Source organism: Pipistrellus hanaki, assembly GCF_964339955.1.
Source record: "Pipistrellus hanaki genome assembly, chromosome: 1".
NCBI classification, from domain to species: Eukaryota; Metazoa; Chordata; class Mammalia; order Chiroptera; family Vespertilionidae; genus Pipistrellus; species Pipistrellus hanaki.
In genome coordinates, this window is record NC_140503.1 from 82,899,460 (window position 1) to 82,920,823 (window position 21,364).

At 40.5% G+C, this 21,364-nt stretch overlaps 2 protein-coding genes across 2 annotated transcripts in view; one reads left to right on the forward strand and one right to left on the reverse strand.

The window, feature by feature from the left end:
• FAM177A1 (family with sequence similarity 177 member A1) overlaps window positions 1-21,364 on the forward strand; it is a 27,462-nt gene continuing 6,098 nt past the window's right edge. Inside the window, exons 1-3 of the mRNA XM_084875148.1 lie at window positions 1-343; window positions 10,536-10,709; window positions 20,309-20,375. Of these exons, the coding sequence (XP_084731274.1) occupies window positions 179-343; window positions 10,536-10,709; window positions 20,309-20,375 (406 nt within the window). The 5' untranslated portion in view covers window positions 1-178. The remainder of the gene's footprint in view (window positions 344-10,535; window positions 10,710-20,308; window positions 20,376-21,364) is intronic.
• Window positions 1,207-1,589, reverse strand: LOC311621806 (large ribosomal subunit protein eL42). The gene has a single exon (XM_084882182.1). The coding sequence runs from the start codon at window positions 1,565-1,567 to the stop codon at window positions 1,247-1,249; it is 321 nt and encodes a 106-aa protein (XP_084738308.1). The 5' UTR covers window positions 1,568-1,589; the 3' UTR covers window positions 1,207-1,246.

Here is a 21,364-nt window from a genome sequence, read left to right on the forward strand (position 1 = left end):
GAGCCGGTGGTTGGCCTCGCTGGCCGCGCTGGCGGAGCCTGGCAGCCCAGCCCCGCCGGCCGGAGTCCACAGGCCCCGCCCCCCGCTCGGTCAGGCGGGCGTGGCGCCGGGCGGACGCGTAGGCAAGGCCCTCTTCCCGACCGCGGGCTCGGTCCACCGCTGGGCGGGGCGGCGGAGGATGGAAGTGGGCTTATCGGCCGTCACGCTCTATCTAGCCAGCGCCAGCGGCCCTGAGGCGGCGGCGGCGATGGACCGGGAGCCCGGGAGCCGCGCGGAGGCGGGAGAGGCAGTGGCAGCCTCGGGAGCGGCGGCCGCCGCGGCCTTCCGAGACCCGGCGCGGCAGGTGGGCGAGGCGCCGAGGGAGGGGCGGCCCGAGGCGAGGTCCCGAGAGCGCGGCCTCCCCGCCGGGCGCCGGCTGCCTTTGGCCCGCCCGGCCTTCCTCCGAGCAGGCCGCCTCGGTACCCCGCCTCGGCCTCGGCTGCGCCTCAGGCCCGGGGAGAGGAGGTATTGAGGGGAGGACGGCCCCGCGTTTCCAGGGGTGACATTCGAGCCTCAGGTCGGTGACCAGAGAATGCGGGCGTGTCCCCACCGGTGGCCTTAGGGACCGGAGGCAGGTGACTTGGCTTCAGTCTCTCCGTCTCGGTCGCTTCCTTTGCAAGCTCCCGGCTGGGCCTCTGCCCTCTGCTCAGCTGGCAGCAAATAAGTGCTCATGTTTGCGGGCTTTTCCATTGGATCCTCACAGCTTCTGCCTGTGTTGGGAGTGATCCCCATTTCACCAGCCAGGTAACGAAGGCCCAGAGTCTCACTCTCCAATGGGAAGACAATGCTAGCCTCATTGTAAATTCTGCATTTTCTAGGAGCCACATCGAAATAGTAAAAAGAGCCACGCCCGTATGGCTCAGTGGTTGAGCGCTGTGGACCCATGAACCAGGCGGTTCCCTTGGGTTCCTGGTCAGGGCACCTGCCGGGGTTGCAGTAGGGGGCGTGTAAGAGGCAGCCGATTAATGATTCTCTCTCATTGATGTTTCTCTACTCCCTTCTCTAAAGTCAATAAAAACATTTTTTTAAAAAAAGTAAAAAGAAAATCCTTGAAATCAGTATTATATTATATTTAACCCAGTTAAAAATTTTAACATGTAATTAATATGAAGTGAAATGAACTTTAATAGTATATTGTATTTATTTATTTATATATATTTTTAATATATCATGATTTTATTGTCATAATAAAACAAAATGTGACGCTCTAGAACTGGATCACTTGACCCTTTCTCTTCTTATCTCCTCCCAGTTCAAAATGCTTGCATCTCTTAATAGCCAGCATTCTCTTAGATCTGCAGTTAGGCTCAACGCATTCAAGCCTCAGCACAATCTTCTTTGTAGTTTTAGCCTTTTTTCGGAAAATAGGCTTAGTCTGCCCACCATAGCCACTTTGCTTCCTGTCATAACGCCGCTTTCCCTGCGCATACAGAGAATCCTTGCCCTTCTTGTACTGTGTTACTTTGTGGGGTTGATGCTTGCCACACTTCTTACAGAAAGTTCGGCGGGTTTTAGGAACGTTCACCATGTTTGCGAGCGCTATCAGCAGTGAAAAAGCAGTATATTGTATTTAATTCAGTTTTCAAAACACAGATTTCAACATGTAATTAATGTGAAAGTTATCAGTGAGTTATTTTTCATTCTCTTTTTGGTACTAGTCTTTGAAATTCTGTATGCATTTTATTTTATTTTTATTTTCTTTATTGATTAAGGTATTATTGTACATATGTGTCCATTGGTTAGACTTATATGCATGCATACAAGTCCTTTGGTTGATCTTTTTCCCTTACCCTCATCCTCTCCTACCTTCCCTCTGAGGTTTGATGGTCTGTTTGATTCTTCTGTCTCTGGATCTATTTTTGTTAATCAGTTTATGTTGTTCATTATATTCCACAAATGAGTGAGATCATGTGATATTTATATTTCTCTGACTGGCTTATTTAGCTTAGCATAATGCTCTCCAGCTCCATCCATGCTGTTGCAAATGGTAAGAGTTCCTTCTTTTTTACAGCAGCTTAGTATTCCATTGGGTAGATATACCACAGTTTTTTAACCTACTCATCTGCTGATGGGCACTTAGGCTATTTCCAAATCTTAGCTATTAAAAATTGTGCTGCTATGAACATAGGGGTGCATATATCCTTTCTTATTGTTAATGTTTATAGTTTCTTGGGACATAGTCCTAGAAGTAGGATCTCTGGGTCAAATGGGAGTTCCATTTTTAGTTTTTTGAGGAAACTCCATACTGTTCTTCATAGTGGCTGCACCAGTCTGCATTCCCACCAGCAGTGCACGAGGGTTCCTTTTTCTCCACATCCTCTCCAGCACTTGTCCTTTGTTGATGATAGCCATTCTGACAGGTGTGAGATGGTACCTCACTGTCGTTTTGCATCTCTCGGATGATTAGTGACTGTGAGCATGTTTTCATGTCTCTTGGCCATCTTTATGTCCTCCTGTATGCATTTTATTTTATTTTATTTATTTTATTTTTAAAAAAATATATATTTTATTGATTTTTTACAGAGAGGAAGGGAGAGAGATAGAGAGCTAGAAATGTCAATGAGAGAGAAACATCGACCAGCTGCCTTTTGCACACCCCCTACTGGGGATGTGCCCGCAACCAACGTACATGCCCTTGACCGGAATCGAACCTGGGACCTTTCAGTCCGCAGACCGACACTCTACCACTGAGCCAAACCAGTTTCGGCCTCCTGTATGCATTTTAAACCTACTGCAATTTGAGTTGCTACCCACATTGCACATAAGCAATAATTAACCACATGTGGCAAGTGATTACTGTTTTGGATAGTATAAGTTTAGAGAGTTAAGGTAAGGTTTGGAGTTTTAATTTGTTTTGAATTTGGTACTCTAAAATGGTAGCTTAGGACCTTTGCTAGTTAAAACTAATGAAAATATTGCTTTAACTGAAACCTGCTCAATTGTAGGTTTTGGCTATTAAAAATTTAGCTTTGCTCCTGTATAGAAATCTCCCCACCCTCAATGAGTATGAAGCTTTTTTCAATAGTTTCATTTTTGAGACTTAACTACTTGAATGTTAGTGAAACATTTTTCCCAAGCTACAGATTCCCAGAGAACAGTGTCTAAATGTTAATATAGCTCTTTTAATGTTAGTTTACATAAACAATAAGTTTTCTAGATACCCTTTATATGTGGTTTCTTGCTTTTCTTCTTCTTAAGGAAGAAGGTAGGCAGGGAGGAATTCAGGGAGTAATGGTAACTGATTAGGAAGCCACTTTTCACTTTATTTGAGACCTGCCGTCGACAAGCATAGTTGAATGGAACTTTTATTTATTTTTTATTTCTTTATAATAAATATTTATTGTTCAGATTATTACAGGTGTTCCTCCCCCCCCCCCCAATAGCTCCCCTCCACCTGATTCCCCACCCCACCCCATGCCCTTACCCCCCGCTACTGTCTTCATCCATAGGTGTAAGATTTTTGTCCAATATCTTCCTGCACCCCTCAGACCCCTTTCCCCCTGAGAATTGTCAGTCCCCTCCCTTTCTGTGTTCCTATAATTCTATTATATTCAGATTTTTTTATTCACTTGATTTTTAGATTCACTTGTTGGTAGGTATGTATTTGATGTCTTTTTGTTGTTCATAATTTTTACCTTTACCTTTTCTTCCTCTTCTTAGAGAATACCCTTCAGCATTTCATGTAATCCTGGTTTGGTGGTGATGAACTCCTTCAACTCATTCTTGTCTGTGAACCTCTTTGTCTGACCTTCAATTCTGAATGATAGCTTTGCTGGGTAGGTTATAGGTTTTTGCTGTTCATCACTTTGAATATTTCTTGCCACTCCCTTATGGCTTGCATAGTTTCTGTTGAGAAATCAGCTGGCAGTTGTATGGGTACTCCCTTGTAGGTAACTAACTGTTTTTCTCTTGCTGCTTTCAAGATTCTCTCTTTGTCTTTTGCCCTTGGCATTTTAATTATGATGTGTCTTGGTGTGGTCCTCTTTGGATTCCTTTTGTTTGGGGTTCTGTGCGCTTCCTAACTTGTAAGTCTATTTCTTTCACCAGGTAGGGAAAGTTTTCTGTCATTATTTCTTCTAGTAGGCCTTCAATATCCTGGTCTCTCTCTTCTTCTGGCACCCCAAAAATCCGGATGTTGGTACACTTAAACCCATTCATGACATGCTTCTGTGTCTCCGCATTTTGGCTGCCTCCCTGTGTTGATGGAGTGGCTTTGTGTGTAGGTGACCTATAGAGTCCAGTAGCTCAGCTTCCCTAATCACCTGAGGTGGTCGCTCTTGGTACACCCCTTTGTGGGCTGAGTGCAAAGTCTTGGTGTAGTTAAGCCTTATTGCTGTTGGTACACTGGGGGGAATTGACCTCCTGGCCAATTGGCTGTGAGGACCCACTGTGTTTATAATGGAAGAACTGCTGCACTGGTGCAGGCCTTGTTTCAGTGGGGCTTTGGTGCTCACTGAGTCCGCATCTCGAATGTGTCACGGATGTGAGGAGTTGAAATCTGGCTTCTGGATCTCCAATGGGGTGCAGTTCAGCTACTGTCTGAGGCCACCCTGCAGGAGCTACAGCGAGAACCACAGTCCTCTCCTCCCTGTAGGAGCTTGGAGGCTTTGGAGCTGTCTGCGCCAGGTTTCAAGTTTTCTAGGTTAAAATGCAATAGAGAAGGCCATTCATATGCAAAAGCTGCTGCTTGGAGCTTGGGTGTGTTTGTAGATTGTGCGAGGCGAAGTCTCAGGACTTCACTAGGCGAGGGCATGCAAACAGCAATGGCTGGCAGTGATCCATCTCTTTCTCTCCAACCGCATCCCTGCATCTCACACCCCAGCACAGCAATTGTTCTTGTGTGCAGCTCTGATGGCAGACAGTCCAGCTTCTCCCCAGAAACCGGATTTCAGAGAGATCAGGAGCTTGTCTCTCTTCAAAGAAAGCAACACCTGCCTCCAGCTGGGATCCGCCGCCAGCCCCTACCATGCGCGCACCCCCATACCTCAGTTTTTCAGCGCTTGTGCCCTGATGGTTCTTTTTCTTTCCATCTAGTTTTAGAACTTCCACCCAGCCAGCTTTCCCATGGTTCTGGGTGATAGACGTTTTGTCTTAGTTGTAGTTTTGAAATTGTTGTGCACAGCAGCAGTTTAGATGTTTACCTACGCCGCCATCTTGGATCTCCCTGAATTGAACTTTTAAGTCTACAGTGCTTGATGTGTTTTCCATTTGATTTTTTCTTTTGTTACTATAATTGTTTTCATTATTACTTAAGCTTTGACTTTTTTTCCTTAAAAATATATATTTTATTGATTTTTTTACAGAGAGGAAGGGAGAGGGATAGAGAATTAGAAACATTGATGAGAGAGAAACATCAATCAGCTGTCTCCTGCATACCCCCCACTGGGGATGTGCCTGCAACCAAGGTACATGCACTTGACCAGAATCAAACCTGGGACCCTTCAGTCCACAGGCCAACACTCTATCCACTGAGCCAAACCAGTTTCGGCAAGCTTTGACTCTTAAGAGCAAAGGAAACATACCTGTACTGACTAACCAGATAAGTGAATAGAAGCTCTTTGTTGTTGTTTTTAAAGTTATTATCTCAAAGCTGTTTATAATTTCTTTCATTACTTATATTTTTTCATATATTTTTTATTGATTTCAGAGAAAAAGGGAGAGGGAAAGAGAGAAATGTTAATGACGAGAGAGAATCATTGATAGGCAGCCTCCTGCACACCCCCCACTGGGGATGTGCCTGCAACCAAGGTACATGCACTTGACCAGAATCGAACCTGGGACCCTTCAGTCCTCAGGTTGACACTCTATCCACTGAGCCAAACCATTGAGGGGGAGGCTCTTTGTTTTGGGTTGGTGACATTATGTTGTTTTCATATCCTTGTTTAAAAAAATAATAAAATAAATAGTTAAACAGTAAAGAAGACCCCAGAGCAAAAAGTATAAAGTCATAGGAATCCCACCATTACTTGTTCCTCACATTCATATTCTCCTAAAGTAACTAAGTTTCTGGTATATTCTTTCTGGGATTTCCTATGGATATATAATAATCTTTCTTATTAAACAAACATGGGTTTATACTATACAAATTACTTTTCTAACTTTCTCTTCTTGCTCTCTCATTCACACATTCCTGAAGCAGAAACATCTTTGGGAACTCCACATCTGTACTTAGGGGTTTGACCACAGTAATGGAAGAGGTCGGTGAGGTGGAGATTTGCTGCCATCTCCACAGAAGGAGAGGCTGCCATCCTGTACTCCTTTATTAGTTTGTCAGAACTTTGAAGTTCCAAGTGTAGGGAATGGTGTAAGAAATAGGAGATTGGCCCTTGCCAGTTTTGCTCAGTGGATAGAGCATCAGCTTGTGGACTGAAGGGACCCGATTCCAGTCAAGGGCACATGCTTGATCCCCAGTAGGGGGCGTGCAGGAAACGGCTGATCAGTGATTCTCTCTCATTGATGTTTCTCTTTCTCCCTCTCCTTTCCTCTCCGAAATCAATAAAATATATATTTAAAAAAAAAAAAAAAGGAAGAAATAGGAGCTTGGGTTTGTTTAGCATTGGGCAGAAACCAGCAGCTTCTCTGACTAGACTGAATTAGAATTAAAAGAATTAAAATTTCACTACTACTTCATTTAGCATTATTTAGCAGCTCTGCTACCAAGCACTTACCATGTGCCAGGAGCTATAGGCTAAAGAATAGAGCAATGAAGGATACACACTGTTCCTACTCCTATGTTGCTAACCACCTAATTGGGAAAGGACATGTTTTAAAGAAGTTCTGGGTGCCATGGGAGTTTATAAAAAGCATATTGCCATTAAAAACAGGCACTGAGGAACAAGAAAGCAGAATTACAGACTGGTTAACTATAAAATATAATCAAATGTATAACATTTTTTTATGACATTACATTTCATAATTTCCTGGTGTTAAAAACTGTATTTTCAGCCAAGACCGGTTTGGCTCAGTGGATAGAGCTTCAGCTTGCGGACTGAGGGGTCCCGGTTTTGATTCTGGTCAAGGGCATGTACCTTGGTTGCAGACACATCCCCAATAGTGGGTGTGCAGGAGGCAGCTGATCAATGTTTCTCTCCCCTCGATGTTTCTAACTCTATCCCTTCCCTTTCTCTCTGTAAAAAAAAATCAATAAAATATATTAAAAAACACACACAACTATTTTCACATATATGCAGTTTGTTAAAAGAGAATTTGTATAATTGACAGTACCATTTTTATTTGCAAATTACTGTTTTATTGTAAAAACAAAACATTTGCAAAATTCAGAAAATAAATTCTATTTATAATTGTTGGAAATTTTGTACCAAACCACTTTCTGGTTGGTTTTCAAATACCTTCTATTACTGACTCTCCCACCTCAAGAAGAGGTTTGAATTAACATGTCATAGGTTCTTTCACAGATTAAAAAAAAATATGTTGGTTTTTTTGTTTTGTTTGTGTTTGTTTTAAAAGAAACGGATTTCAGAGAGAAGGAAGAGGGAGAGAGAGAAACTGATGAGAGAGAGAGACATCTATTGGCTGCCTCCTACACCCAGACATGTGCCCTGAGGGGAGTCTATCCGGAAACTTCCAGGTCATGGTATGATGCTCAACCAACTGAGCCACATTGGCCAAGCCCTTTCACAGATTTTTAAATTTGCCAATCTGATTTCAGAAGAGAGGTTAACAAATTATAAGCTATGGGCCAGATCCTACCAACCACCAGTTTATATAAAATTTTATTAGGACAAAGTTATGCCCATTCATTATGGATTGTCTGTGGCTGCTTTTGCAGAGTTCAGTAGTTGTGACAGAAACTATAGCTGCAAAGCATAATATTTACTTTCTGGCCTTTACAGAAAAAGTTTGCTCATTCATGCTTAAGATGATAAAACTTGGGTTTTGTTATATATATAAAAAAATATTAAATTAAAAAAGAAAAGTCCTTAAATAAAAGTCTCGTTAGTAAAAAATCTTTATAAAAACGTAATTATTAGAGCAAATAAAATGCCTTTTTAAAAATATATATTTTTAAATTGATTTTAGGGAGAAAGGGAGAGATAGATAGAAATTTCAATGATGAAAATCATTAATCTGCTGCCTCCTGCACGCTCCCTTCTGGGTTTCCAGCCCACAACCCGGGCATGTGCCCTGACCAGGTGAACTCCTGGTTCATAGGTCAGTGCTCAACCACTGAGCCATGCCAGCTGGGCAGATTTTTAAAAAAATGTTTTGGAAAGAATATAACCGAGTCATAGAACAGAGATAGTAGCTAAGTTATATATTGTTATGACCCAGCCGGAGTGTTCTGATTTATTAAAGTTGTTGAGAGAAGATACAGTAGTTGAGCCACTGAGAGATTGCTTAGGGAGTCGTGAGAAGCTGCTTCTGCTCTGATGAGATTGGGTTGGGGTCAAAGGGAGCATGGTGATACACTGTGAACGGTCTCTGCTCTATTCACTGACAGGGATTGCTGCTTTGGCGTCAGATCCATTTAGTTAGTATGATGACTGAAAATCTAAACCAGCTCTTCTGACTTTTCCTGTCTGTAAGTGAATCCAAAAAGTCATTGTCCAAAAGGAGACTTTGATGTCAAGACAATCCAAACCAAATCTTATACCAAGGGGTAATATGAGAATGAGTAGGAAGGACTTCCTGTGGCTAGGGATCAGGGATAGAAGAAAGGAGATGTGGATAGCCATATGTTGACTATTTTTTTTAATGGACACAATAAATAGATTGTGGTGTGTTTTTTTGTGTGTGGTTTTTTTTTTTATTAAGGGCTGGGATTTGTTTGAGCCCTTGGGACAGGCTAATAAATTTATTTTAAAAGATTAATTCATAGATAGCCCATGCTAGCAGAGTTTTCATGATCTCAGTTTGCTACTAGGATATACAGCAGTGATAGTTCTGTCAGTAATGACCATGTGCTTAATGGAACAATGAATGCCTGAATTCTTTGGGTTGAATATACTGTATCTTGATTCAAATCCTGGCTAATTACTAAATTTACTTTTGGCAAGTGAATGACACAGAAGAACCATATCTATTTTCTAAGAGGGACCTTAGAAGATTAAGAGGAACAATGCATAAAAGTAAAGTTATTTATACTTACATAACATGGTAATTCTAGTCCACTGTTATCAGTACAGTCCCATCTCTTTAAGTAGTTCAGAAAACTTAACTAGTATTTGAACAGTAATCATGGATTTAAGTTATGTTTGGTCATATTTACAAGTTTAAGAATCCTTATAGAGGACAAAATTTTTAAACTCTGGACTATCCTAGAGAATCCTATAGACATGGATTCTAATCGTGCCAGTCCTGGAGTCCTGTATCATTTTCCTTTGGTTTACTTTTAAAATTGTTTCAGGAATATATGAGCATATGCTCATCACAAAAACAAAAAACATGAATAAAAAGCCCCCTTGACCATTCCTTTACCTATACCTCCTCCCCCATTTTCACTGTTGCCAGATTTCCCCCCCCCCCCTCACAATTATTACTATTGTGCCTTTTCAAAATCTTCAGGTAAGAAGATTCAATGAAGACTTTCTTAGGAATTTAAACTTGAGGCAAGGTGAAAGGGAAAAAAAAAGTTACTTATATTCTCCCATAGTTTTCACTTACTCTGAGTTGGGCACATGGCTATATATATGTAGGAGTGGAACTTGGATATAATTAGAATTCTGTGGACTTAAGTATTATACTTTAAAAGTTTGTAAAATATTTTACTATCAGGAAAACTCTATTGTCACCTGTATCTTATTGACTAAGAAATCTGAAAGGTCAGAGATAAAACACTGATGGCCTGTTTCCAGATCTGGTTTACAAATGCATTTTATTTGACCTGCACAGTGCTTTAAAATTATTTTCAATTTAATGTCTTTATTTGAGTCATGCTTTCTCTAAAGCATCTATCCTGCCATCTGTAGCTTGATTTATTTTGGTACCTATTTGGCTCTAAAAGTCATTTGAATTTAGGACTCCTGTTTTGTGAAAAGGAGAGCTTCAGAATTAAGCTGAATTGGTTTTGTTTTGCTCACACATAGCTAAGCTCAAATTCAAAGACTTATTAGACTTTCTTAATATAAACTGTTATTTTATGTACGGTATTTAACATGTGTATGTGTCAAATGATTTTCTCTTGATATTACACATTAATTCAGCCATAATGTCTGCACTATTATACAGTATTGGAATTGCTATGACTTGAAGTGTGGTGCTTGATTTCTTAGCTGTTGACTTAAAATTAAACTTAATTGGTTAAGTTCTGTTTTTTTTCACCTTGTTATTGAGTATGTTTGCTTTATTAAACTCTTTTTAGATGCTATTGATGCTTTTATGTGTATATGATCTGTTTCATTTTTTTTAAAACTGTTTAAGAATTGGCTTATGTTCTTTATTCCTTAAAATAAAGCAACCTGGAATTTTTTTTGTCATAAGAATGAATATTAATCTCACTTGAAACTCTCATTTTCTTACTTTATTATCAACATTAGATGAGTAATGAAAGAAGCTTTGAAAATGTAGAATTGGGAGTCATTGGAAAAAAGAAGAAGGTCCCAAGGAGAGTCATCCACTTTGTTAGTGGTGAAACAATGGAAGAATATAGCACGGATGAAGATGAAGTCGACGGTCTGGAAAAGAAAGATGTCTTGCCTACTGTTGATCCGGTAGGTTTGATACTAGTGATTTTTTGTGTGTCAGTAGGTTTTGTTTAGGTTTATTTGTTTCCCCATTTAATGGAATGGGACTTCTGAGGTTTCAATCAGCTATATTCTGATTATAAAATTATGCATTATGATTTTGGTAGAAAACAGTATTTTTATATAATATGAATGGAAGTATTTCCTGCATTTAAGAAACCTAAAATAGTTTTATTTTATTTTTAATCATTTTTAACTTTTTAATTACGGTTGACATATTATATTAGTTTTAGGTATACACCCCAGTGATTAGACATAATAAAACTTACTAAGTTATTATTCTGATAAATCTCATACCCAGTGGACACCATACATAGTTATTAAAATTTTATTGACTCTATTCCCTATATAGTACTTTATATCCCTATGACTATTCTGTAACTACTAAGAAATCTATGAAAATGTCTTCCTTTTTTACACTTTTTTCACAAAATTCATTGGTTTTAAAAAAAAATTATGATAGCACTTAACATGAGAGCTACCCTCTTAACAAAGTGTACAATAAGGTATTGTTAACTATAGACACAACATGGTATAGAACATGATCTCTAAAATGTAATTACCCTGTATAATTGAAATGTTATACAGATTGAATAACAACTCCCCAGTTCCTTCCTTCCCCAGGTTCTGGCAACCACTATTCTATTTTCTGTTTCTAGGTTTGGATTATTTTAGATAACTCATGTAAGTGGAATCAAGAAGTTTTGTCCTTTTGTGACTGGCTATTTGATTTAGCACAATGTCCTGAAGGTTCAACAAATGATTGTATATGACATGATTCCCTTCTTTTAAAGGATGAATAATAGCAAAGTAAACTTTTGTCTGATAGGACAAAAGAATTTTGAAAATATATTGTCTTGTATTTATATACCGTGTTTCCCCGAAAATAAGACATCCTCCAAAAATAAGACCTATTTACAGGTTTCCTTCTGAGTGAAATATAAGGCATTATATTTCAAAAATAAGCGCCCCCCCCCCCCCCAGGCTAAACATGAGAGATTTGGTCCACTGATTCTGAAAGAAATGGAGTCACAAGAAATTTACCAGGAAATTCAGGAATTGGATTGTTATGATGATGTTCCAGAAGATGATGGCATGATTGTCATTGAATAAATGAGTAAATTCTTGATACTGTAGGATTCATAGTTTGTCTGGTTTGTGTTGACAACTACTATACTACTGTACCGTATACAGGTAATAAATTTATTTTCATTTAACAATAAATGTGTACCGTATTCGTCTTCATGGAAAAATAAGACATCCCCTGAAAATAAGACCTAGCGCATCTTTGGGAGCAAAAATTAATATAAGACACTGTCTTATTTTTGGGGAAACAGGGTAGTAGATTTGTAAAACAGACTCAATATTTTTTTAAACTCTGACATTTAAAACTTAATAATACTCCTGGTATACTTGATAGAAAATAAGAAATGGAATCAACATCATTAAAATGTCCATACTATCCAAGGCAATCTACAGATTCAATGTAATATCTATTAAAATACCAATGGCATATTTCATTGAGCTAGAATAAATACTCTAAAAATTTATATGAAATCAAACAAGACCTTGAGTAGCTGCAACTATTTTGAGAAAGAAAAACAAAGTTGGAGGGATCACAATACCAGATTTCAAGTTATATTACAAAGCCACTGTAATCAAAACAGCCTCGTAATGATACAAGAACAGGCATATAGATCAATGGAACAGAACAGAGAACTCAAAAATCGACCCAAGCTATTATACTTTTTTTTTTTTAAATCAATCTTTATTGTTCATATTATTACAAAGGTTCCTCATTTCTTCTCCCCTCCACCAAGTTCCCACCCCACCCTCCGCTCCCTTCCCCTCCCCCATTGACCTCATCCATAGGTTCACAGTTTATGTTCAGTCTCTTCCTCCCTCCCTTTCCCCGATAGTAAATCGCTTTTCAGATAGTAAATCAGTTACTTAGCATTTTCTCATATCAATAATACCTCCACATGCCCAAAGATACACTTCACACAAAAGACATTTCCAAATAGGTCAACCAACCTCATCCAGGCCCCGCACAAGGCCCTCACAGATCAACACCCCAGCACTATACTAACTCAACATATACAGATCATCACTTGATTCAGCAGACCCTCAAGTTCCCGCAAAAGTTTCCAGCCATGTCTGAGAGGTAGCCTTGGGGCGGGGGCAGGCGAGGAGCGAGCTGTTCTGGGCCTGGCTGCTCCGGGCCTGGCCTCTGTTGCTCTGGTCCGTTCCACAACCAGCTGCTCCGGGTCTGGCCACTGCCGCTTCCGACCTGGCCGCTCCCAGCCTGGCAGCTGCTGCTCTGGGCCTGGTCGCACCCGACCCGGCTGCTCTGGGCCCGGCTGCTCCGGGCCTGGCCACTCCGAGCCTGGCCGCTCCCAGCCTGGCAGCCGCTGCTCCGGGCCTGGCCGCACCCGACCCGGCTGCTCCAGGCCTGGCCGCTCCCAGCCTGGCAGCCATTGCTCCAGGCCTGGCCACACCCGACCCGGCTGCTCCGGGCCTGGCCTCTCCCAGCCTGGCAGCCGCTGCTCCGGGCCTGGCTGCACCCAACCCGGCTGCTTTGGGCCCGGCCGCTTCGGGCCTGGCCGCTCCCAGCCTGGCAGCTGCTGCTCCGGGCCTGGCCGCTCCCAGCCTGGCAGCTGCTGCTCCGGGCCTGGCCGCACCCGACCTGGCTGCTCTGGGCCTGGCTGCCCCGGGCCCGGCCGCTCCGACCAAGCTATTATACTTAATTAATATTTGATAAAGGAGGAAAGAACATACATTGGAGTCAAGATAGTCTTTTCAATAAATGGTGTTGGGAAAATTGGACAGATACATGCAAAAAAAAAAAAAAAAATGAAACTAGACCACCAACTTGCACCATACACAAGAATAAACTCAAAATGGATAAAAGACTTAAATGTTGTCATGATACCATAAATATCAGAAGACACCATAGGCAGCAAAACCTCAGACATGACTTGTAGCAATATGTTTTCTGATATATCTCCTAAGGTAAAAGAAACTAAGGAGAAAATAAATAAATGGGACGACATCAAAATAAAAAAGCTTTTGCACAGCAAAAGAAACCATCAACAAAATGGAAAGAGAGCCCTATGTGAGAACATACTTGGCAATGATACATCTGATAAAGAGTTAATATCCAAAATATATAAGGAACTCAGACAATTTAACAAACGGAAGACAATACAATAAAAAATGGGCAAAGGACCTAAATAGACACTTCTCCAAAGATGACATACAGATAGCCAAGATACATATGAAAAAAATGTTCCAAGTCTCTAATCATCTGAGAGATACAAATCAAAATGACAATGAGATACCATCTCTCACCTGTCAGAATGGCTAACATCAACAAAAGAGGAGAAACCAAGATGGCGGCATAGGTAAACATCTAAACTACAGCCTCGTACAACAATTTCAAAACTACAACTAAAAGACAAAACAGACATCGTCCAGAACCATAGGAAAGCTGACTGACTGGAAATTCTACAACTAGAAGGAAAGAGAAAACCACAAGGAAAATCAGAGGAGCTGTAAAAGCCTAAAGTACTGAGACACAGTGCGCATGTGGGGAGAGGACAGAGCCGGAGAGGACGGGGTGGCTGAGTGCCTGGCTGGTGTTCTCTAGCAGCAAGGAGATAAAAGCTCCGAACTGCGCTGAACACTAGTTCCTACTGCACTAAACCCCAGTTCCGGGCGAGACCCCAGAATCTGGGCTGTAAGGTGGAAACTCGGGGGAGTGGCAAAAGGCAGAATTCCGGAGGCATGCACCTGAAGGCGCACAGAAGGCAGATGGTTGACTGTGCCACTGGATTGTCCTAGTGGGAAGGAGACAAAAGCTCCAGACTGTGCTGAACCCCAGTTCCGGGTAAGAATCTGGGAATCCAGATTCACTGGGGGAAAGATTAGACTGTCTGGCAGCGGGCGAAATTCAAGGGCGCCTTTCTCTCAAAGGTGCTTGCAGCGATAGGGCAGGGCTGACAGGAAGCCAAGGCTGTCTGCTCCACCCTGAAACTCCGCCTCATCTAAGCTGAGCACAGAGGCTTTTGCAATTTTACAAGTCTAGTCAAATAAGGCTGTCTCCCAGCATAGACAAAGCTGATCCTCACAGCCAGTTGGTCTGGAGGTCAACTCCTCCCACTGATACCAACAACAATCAAGTCTTAACTACAACAAGGCTGTACACACAATCCACAAAGAGGTGCACCAAGTGTCCACCTCAGGTAATTGGGGAGGCCGAGCCACTGGCCCACATAGGACATCAAACACACAAAGACATCCTACCAACTCAGGGAAGCAGCGAAAATGTGGAGACAGAAAAACAGATCACAAACGAAAGAAATGGAGGGAAACAAATGACTGGAGATAGAGTTCCATACCACGGTTTTTCAAGAATTTCCTAGAAAAGGATGATAAATTTAGCGAGACCCTCAAGGATATGGGAGAGACCCTTGGGGATATGGAAAAGGACCAACTAGAAATTAAACATACACTGACTGAAATAAAAAATATTATACAGACATCCAACAGCAAACTAGAGGAACGCAAGAATCAAGTCAAAGATTTGAAATACAAAGAAGCAAAAATCACTCAACTGGAAAAGCTAAAAAGAAAAAAGAATCCAAAAATTTGAAGACAATGTAAGAAGCCTCTGGGACAACTTCAAGCATACCAACATCCAAATTATGTGGGTGCCAGAAGAAGAGAGAGAGCAAAATACTGAAAACCTATTTGAAGAAATAATGACATAAAACTTTCCCCACCTGGTGAAAGAAATAGACTTATAAGTCCAGGAAGCACACAGAACCCCACACAAAAGGAATCCAAAGAGGACCACACCAAGACACATCATAATTAAAATGCCAAGAGCAAAAGACAAAGAATATTAAAAGCAGCAAGAGAAAAACAGTTAATTACCTACAAAGGAGCACCCCTACGATTATCAGCTAATTTCTCAACAGAAACTATGCAGACCAGAAGGGAGTGGCAAGAAATAGTCAAAGTGATAAATAGCAAGAACCTACAACCAAGAGTACCCTATCCAGCCAAGCTGACATTCAGAATTGAAGGTCAGCTAAAGAGCTTCACAGATAAGAAAAAGCTAAAGGAGTTCACCTCCACGACACCAGTATTATGTGAAATGCTGAAAGGTATTCTTTAAGAAGAGGAAGAAGAAAAGGTAAAGATAAAAATTATGAACAATAAATACATATCTATCAACAAGTGAATCTAAAAATCAAGTGAATAAAAAAAATCTGATGAACAGAATAAACTGGTAAATATAATAGAATCAGGGGCATAGAAAGAGAATGGACTGACAAATCTCAGGGGGAAAGGTATGTGGGGGATGCAGGAAGAGACTGGACAAAAATTGTACATCTATGGGGGAGGACAGTGGCTGGGGGGAGGTAAGGGAAGAGGGTGGGAGGGGAGCTATGGGGGGGGGGAAAGAGGAACAACTAATAATTTGAACAATAAAGATTTATTTCAAAAAACAAACAAAAAACACACACAAACAAATCAACAAATGACAAGTGCTTGTGAGGATGTGGAGAAAAGGGAACCCTAGTACCTGCTGGTAGGAATGTAGACTGGTGCAATCATTATGGAAAACAGTATGGAGTTTCCTCAAAAAATTAAACATGGAACTGTCATTTGATCTAGTGATCTCCTAGGAATATATACTAAGAAATCCAAAGCACCAGTTAGAAAGAATGTATGCATCCCTGTGTATAATAGCTAAGATCTGGAAACAGCTCAAGTGCTTATCAGTAGATGAGTGAATAAAAAAAGCAGTGGTACATTTATACCATGGAATACTATGCAGCAGTAAAAAAGAATTTCTTACCCTTTGAGATAGCATAGAGGGACCTGGAGAATATTATGCCAAGTGAAATAAGTCAGTCAGAAAGACAAGTATCACCTGATCTCACTTATATGTGGAATCTAAGTAACAAAATAAACTGATGAACAGAATGGATCCAGAAACATGGGAGCATGGAACAGAGTGCAGAATCTCAGGGGGAAGGTGGGGGGAGGTGCGTGGGAGGTAATCAACCAAAGACCTTATATGCATAAATGCATAACCCATGGACTTGGGCAATAGGGTGCTAAAGCCCTGGGGTTGGGGAGCTGGGAGGTGAGGAGGGGAGGTAGGAGGGCACATATATATTGTAATACTTTCAACAATAATTATTTTAAAAAAGAAAAAAGAAATGGAGACCTAGATTTCCTTTCTGGGCCAGTAGTTCTTTTGAGTCCCAATTTCATTGTCAAACAGTTCCTTATGTATACATGTCAGCCATGGCATTTCAGATTTGGTTGGTTGACAAATGGTGTTGATGCAGGTCCAACCTTCTTTGGTTTGGTCCTGGGCATCCTTCAGCGACACACAGCTGCTGTCTGTTAGTATGGCAGGGCGTTGTCAGCGTCTTCCATCTCTGTTCTGATAAAGAACTCAAAATTTTCTGGGCTCATTTTTCACTTGTCAGTTTTTTTAAAAAGTAAAAGAACAATACGCTGTGGTAAGGGTACTAGGGAATGGGCATCTTATGCATTGCTCTGTGTATATTGGTAAATTTCCTGGTGTAAAGTTTTGCACTCTGAAGGAAGAGCTTTCCAAATGATTATATTTTTGGCCTAGTTATTCCACTTTAGGAATGTAAGCATTTGGGACATATGCTATAAATTTCAATATAGTATATGTCTATATATATATAGTAAATATATAGTAAATGGGGAGGACAACAGTATGTTCTTAGTTAAATTTGTTTGTTGAGTCATTAAATAAAAACTAAGAACTACCTTGTCTTACAGGAATACTGTCTCAGAAATTGGCATTTGAAGAAGAAGGAGGGGAGGGAAAGAGAGAAACATCGATGTGAGAAAGAAACATTGATGTGAGAGAGAGAAGCAGGGCCAGGATTGAGCCTGCACCATATTCTTGACCCAGGATTGACTGGCTGATGCTCTAACCACTTAGCAGCCGGTCAGGGCCAACTTTATTTTTTAAATTAACAGCCAGTGCTCATTCAAATGACTTAGAAAACTGTCAGGAAAAATAATCTGTTATATCTTCTATATTTAGAGTAGGAGGTGTCTCTAATGTGGGGATGAAAGCTATTTTCGGAGCTATTGTTTAAGATATGCTGACATTGGTATTTACCTTATGATTTTTACAGCAAGTGAACAGTGCAAAAATATAGAGAATGGAACCAAATTGTATAACACATGGTAAATGATAGGACCAAGAAAGTATAAAAAAGGACTAAATATAGGAAAGGATTAAACATACTTTTGGAAAATGGTATAGATTTCTATATGTTGGGGTTGTTTCTAGAGAAAATAATTGCTAATATCAGACTGTCACTACTAAAGAGCCAAACTTGTTCCAGACTGAAGAAATGCATAAGGATTCTTGAGTAACATCTGTCATCACACAGTTATACAGAATTAATTTATAGGGTCCTTTGATCAGACTGAGGCGGGAGGGAGGTAGAGAGGGACCTTTTTTCTTCTAAGGGCCATTGGATATTTATAACATCATTTGTGGGCCATATACAATTATCAGCTTAAAAATTAGCCTGCTATATTTAGTCAAACATTTAATTAACTTATTCCTAATGCCTTGGCAGGGCCAGACTTTCCCACTCCTGGTTTAGACACTGATCTTACTGAACCAAAAGGACAGGTGGCTCAAGAGCCTACACTAGAACCCTCTCCCTTCCTCTTTCTCTCAAAATCAGTAAATTATTCTTAAATAATAATATTGAATGTCAACTGTAATTGAAAATAAAAAAATGTAATCTCCCTCTCTTAACCATGAAGAAAAGGAAATAATATTAAAATTTACAACAACGTCAGCTTTAGATATCAGGAAAGGAAGATACTATTTCACCAACAAAAAGGAAAGAGTTGTTTCCAGTGTCTACAGTTTTTAGTCTTAGAAATAGTCTGCATTTGCTTTTTTTAATCCCCTTATAATCATTAACATATCTTAGCTAAGAAGGTTATGGACAAGTTTATCTTTTTCTCCACTCCCTGGAGCAAATATCAAAACAGTGTATTTGATTGAATGCAAACTCTATACTAGGTTTTTGATTTTTTTTATTTTTCTTTTTTAAATTGTGGCAGCTTTTAAAAATATTTTTATTGCTTTTAGAGAGGAGAGTGGAGAGAGAGAAAGAAAGCAACATATATTGATGTGAGAGAGAAACATCAATTGGCTGCCATCTGCACTGCGGATCGGGCTTGCAACCTGGGCATGTGCCCTGACCAGGAATCAAATCAGTGACCTTTCGGTGCACAGGACGACTCTCAACCAACTGAACCACACTGACCCAGGCAATATCTTTTCTTTTGATGAACAAAAATATTGGTACCGTGAAGCATGCTTGTATTTTTTATTATTTTATTTTTATTTCAGAGAAGAAGGGAGAGGGAGAGACAGAAACATAAATGATAAGAAAGAATCATTATTGGCTACCTCCTGCATGCCCCACACTGGGAATGAAGCCCACAACCTGGGCATGTGCCCTGACTGAGAATCGATCCTTGACCTCCTGGTTCATAGGTCAACGCTCAGTCACTGGCTGGGCAAGCATGCTTGTATTATCAATTTCATCCACAGATGCAAACTGTCATCTGTGTGGCAGGCTTCAATTCACAAAAGTATTCTTTGGAGTTACAGCACCAAAATTAAGGTGTGCAATGGAGGTTGCATTCTCCCAGTGGCCCTGGCCTACGAAATATACAGTGAGCTACGGTCTTAATTCCTTTTTAGACCTTAAAGAAACAAAAAAACCTCATCTTGCCACTTAGTGGTTATTTATTTTCCCACTAATAAAGTTTATTTGCTATGCTGTTATTCTGCTTAATGTCTCTGAACCTTAATTTCCCCACTATACCACAAGTGTGTTCTGTATGATTTCTTTCTTTCTTTTTTTTAAATATATATATTTTATTGATTTTTTACAGAGAGGAAGAGAGAGGGATAGAGAGTTAGAAACATCGATGAGAGAGAATCATCGATCAGCTGCCTCTTGCACACCCCCCACTGAGGATGTGCCTGCAACCAAGGTACATGCCCTTGACTGAATTCGAACCCGGAACCCTTCAGTCCGTAAACTGACGCTCTATCCATCGAGCCAAACCGGTTTCGGCTGTATGATTTCTTGATGCCCCTTTCCGTTGACTGCACTTTCTCTGATAATGCTGGTGAACAATGAAGACAGAAAGCAGCATGGCAGGAAAAGGAAGGCTCTGAAATATCAACTCTTAAATAACTAAGACTGACTTACCAACTCCATTTCAGTGGCTGCTGCTTTCCTTTGGTTATTCCATGGGCTTAAGGTGGTGGTAGTGATATGGGTAAATATAAAATGGAGTTCTAGCTATAAAGGTTTTATATTTTTTATTGGAGTATAGTTTATTTGTAGTACTCTCTGTAGATTACTCTGTGCTCACCAAGTATTGTTTACTTACTTTTGGCCTTAATAAAGAGAATGAGTAGGTTTGAGTATTGCTAACCCAACTTTTTGTTACAGACAAAACTTACCTGGGGTCCCTACTTATGGTTTTACATGCTTCGTGCAGCCACGTCAACTCTCTCAGGTATTACTTTTCTGTTTGAATATTGTATAACTACTGTAATGTGCTCCAGGAACTTTGCCATAAAGGAGTGTTTCAGAAGTGAAGGAGAAACAATAGGGAGTTAATCACTCTCAAGTTACTTAGGATTGAAAGGTATCAATCTCACTTGTACTTCATCTTAAAACATTCTTCAGCCTTTGGTGTGTGTGTGTGTGTGTGTATTTAAAGTATTGAAAATGGCTATATTAATTTAGATATGATTTTCACATTCTTAAACCTTTTTTTGCTAGTACTTGTTTTATTTTGTCATTTGGTACCCTAAAGCCTGTAGTTATAATTCATTTATGTCATTAATATATTTTTAAAAATTTTAATTGATGGGGGAGAGGGGAGAGAAGAGAGAGAGAGGGAGAAGGAGAGGGAGAGGGGGAGAGAGAGAGGGAGAAAAAGAGAGAGAGAGAGAGAGAGAGAGAGAGAGAGAGAGAGAGAGAGAGAGAGAGAGAGAGAGAGGGAAAGAGAGAGATTGCTGTTACATTTATTTATGCATTTACTGGTTGATTCTTATATGTGTCCTGACTGGGGATGGAACCGACAATCTTGGTGTATCTAGATGATGCTCTAACCAACTGAGCTACCAGGCCTGGGCAATGTTTTATTTCCTTTTTAAAAATATATTTGTATTCATTTCAGAGAGGAAGGGAGAGGGAGAGAGAGAGAGAAACATTAGTGATGAGAGAGAATCATTGATTGGCTGCTTCCTGCAATACCCCCTACTGAACTGAGCCCACAATCTGGGTATTTGCCCTTGACTGGAATTAAACCCGTGAGTTTTCATTATGGAGGCCAATGCTCTATTCACTGAACCAAACTGCTAGGCTAGTATTTTATTTCTTATAAACTTAGAGGCATTGTGCACGGATTTGTGCTCTATTGGGATCCGTCGACTTGGCCTGCGCCCTCTTACAATCTGGGACCCCTTGGGAGATGTCAGAGAGCCAGTTTTGGCCCCA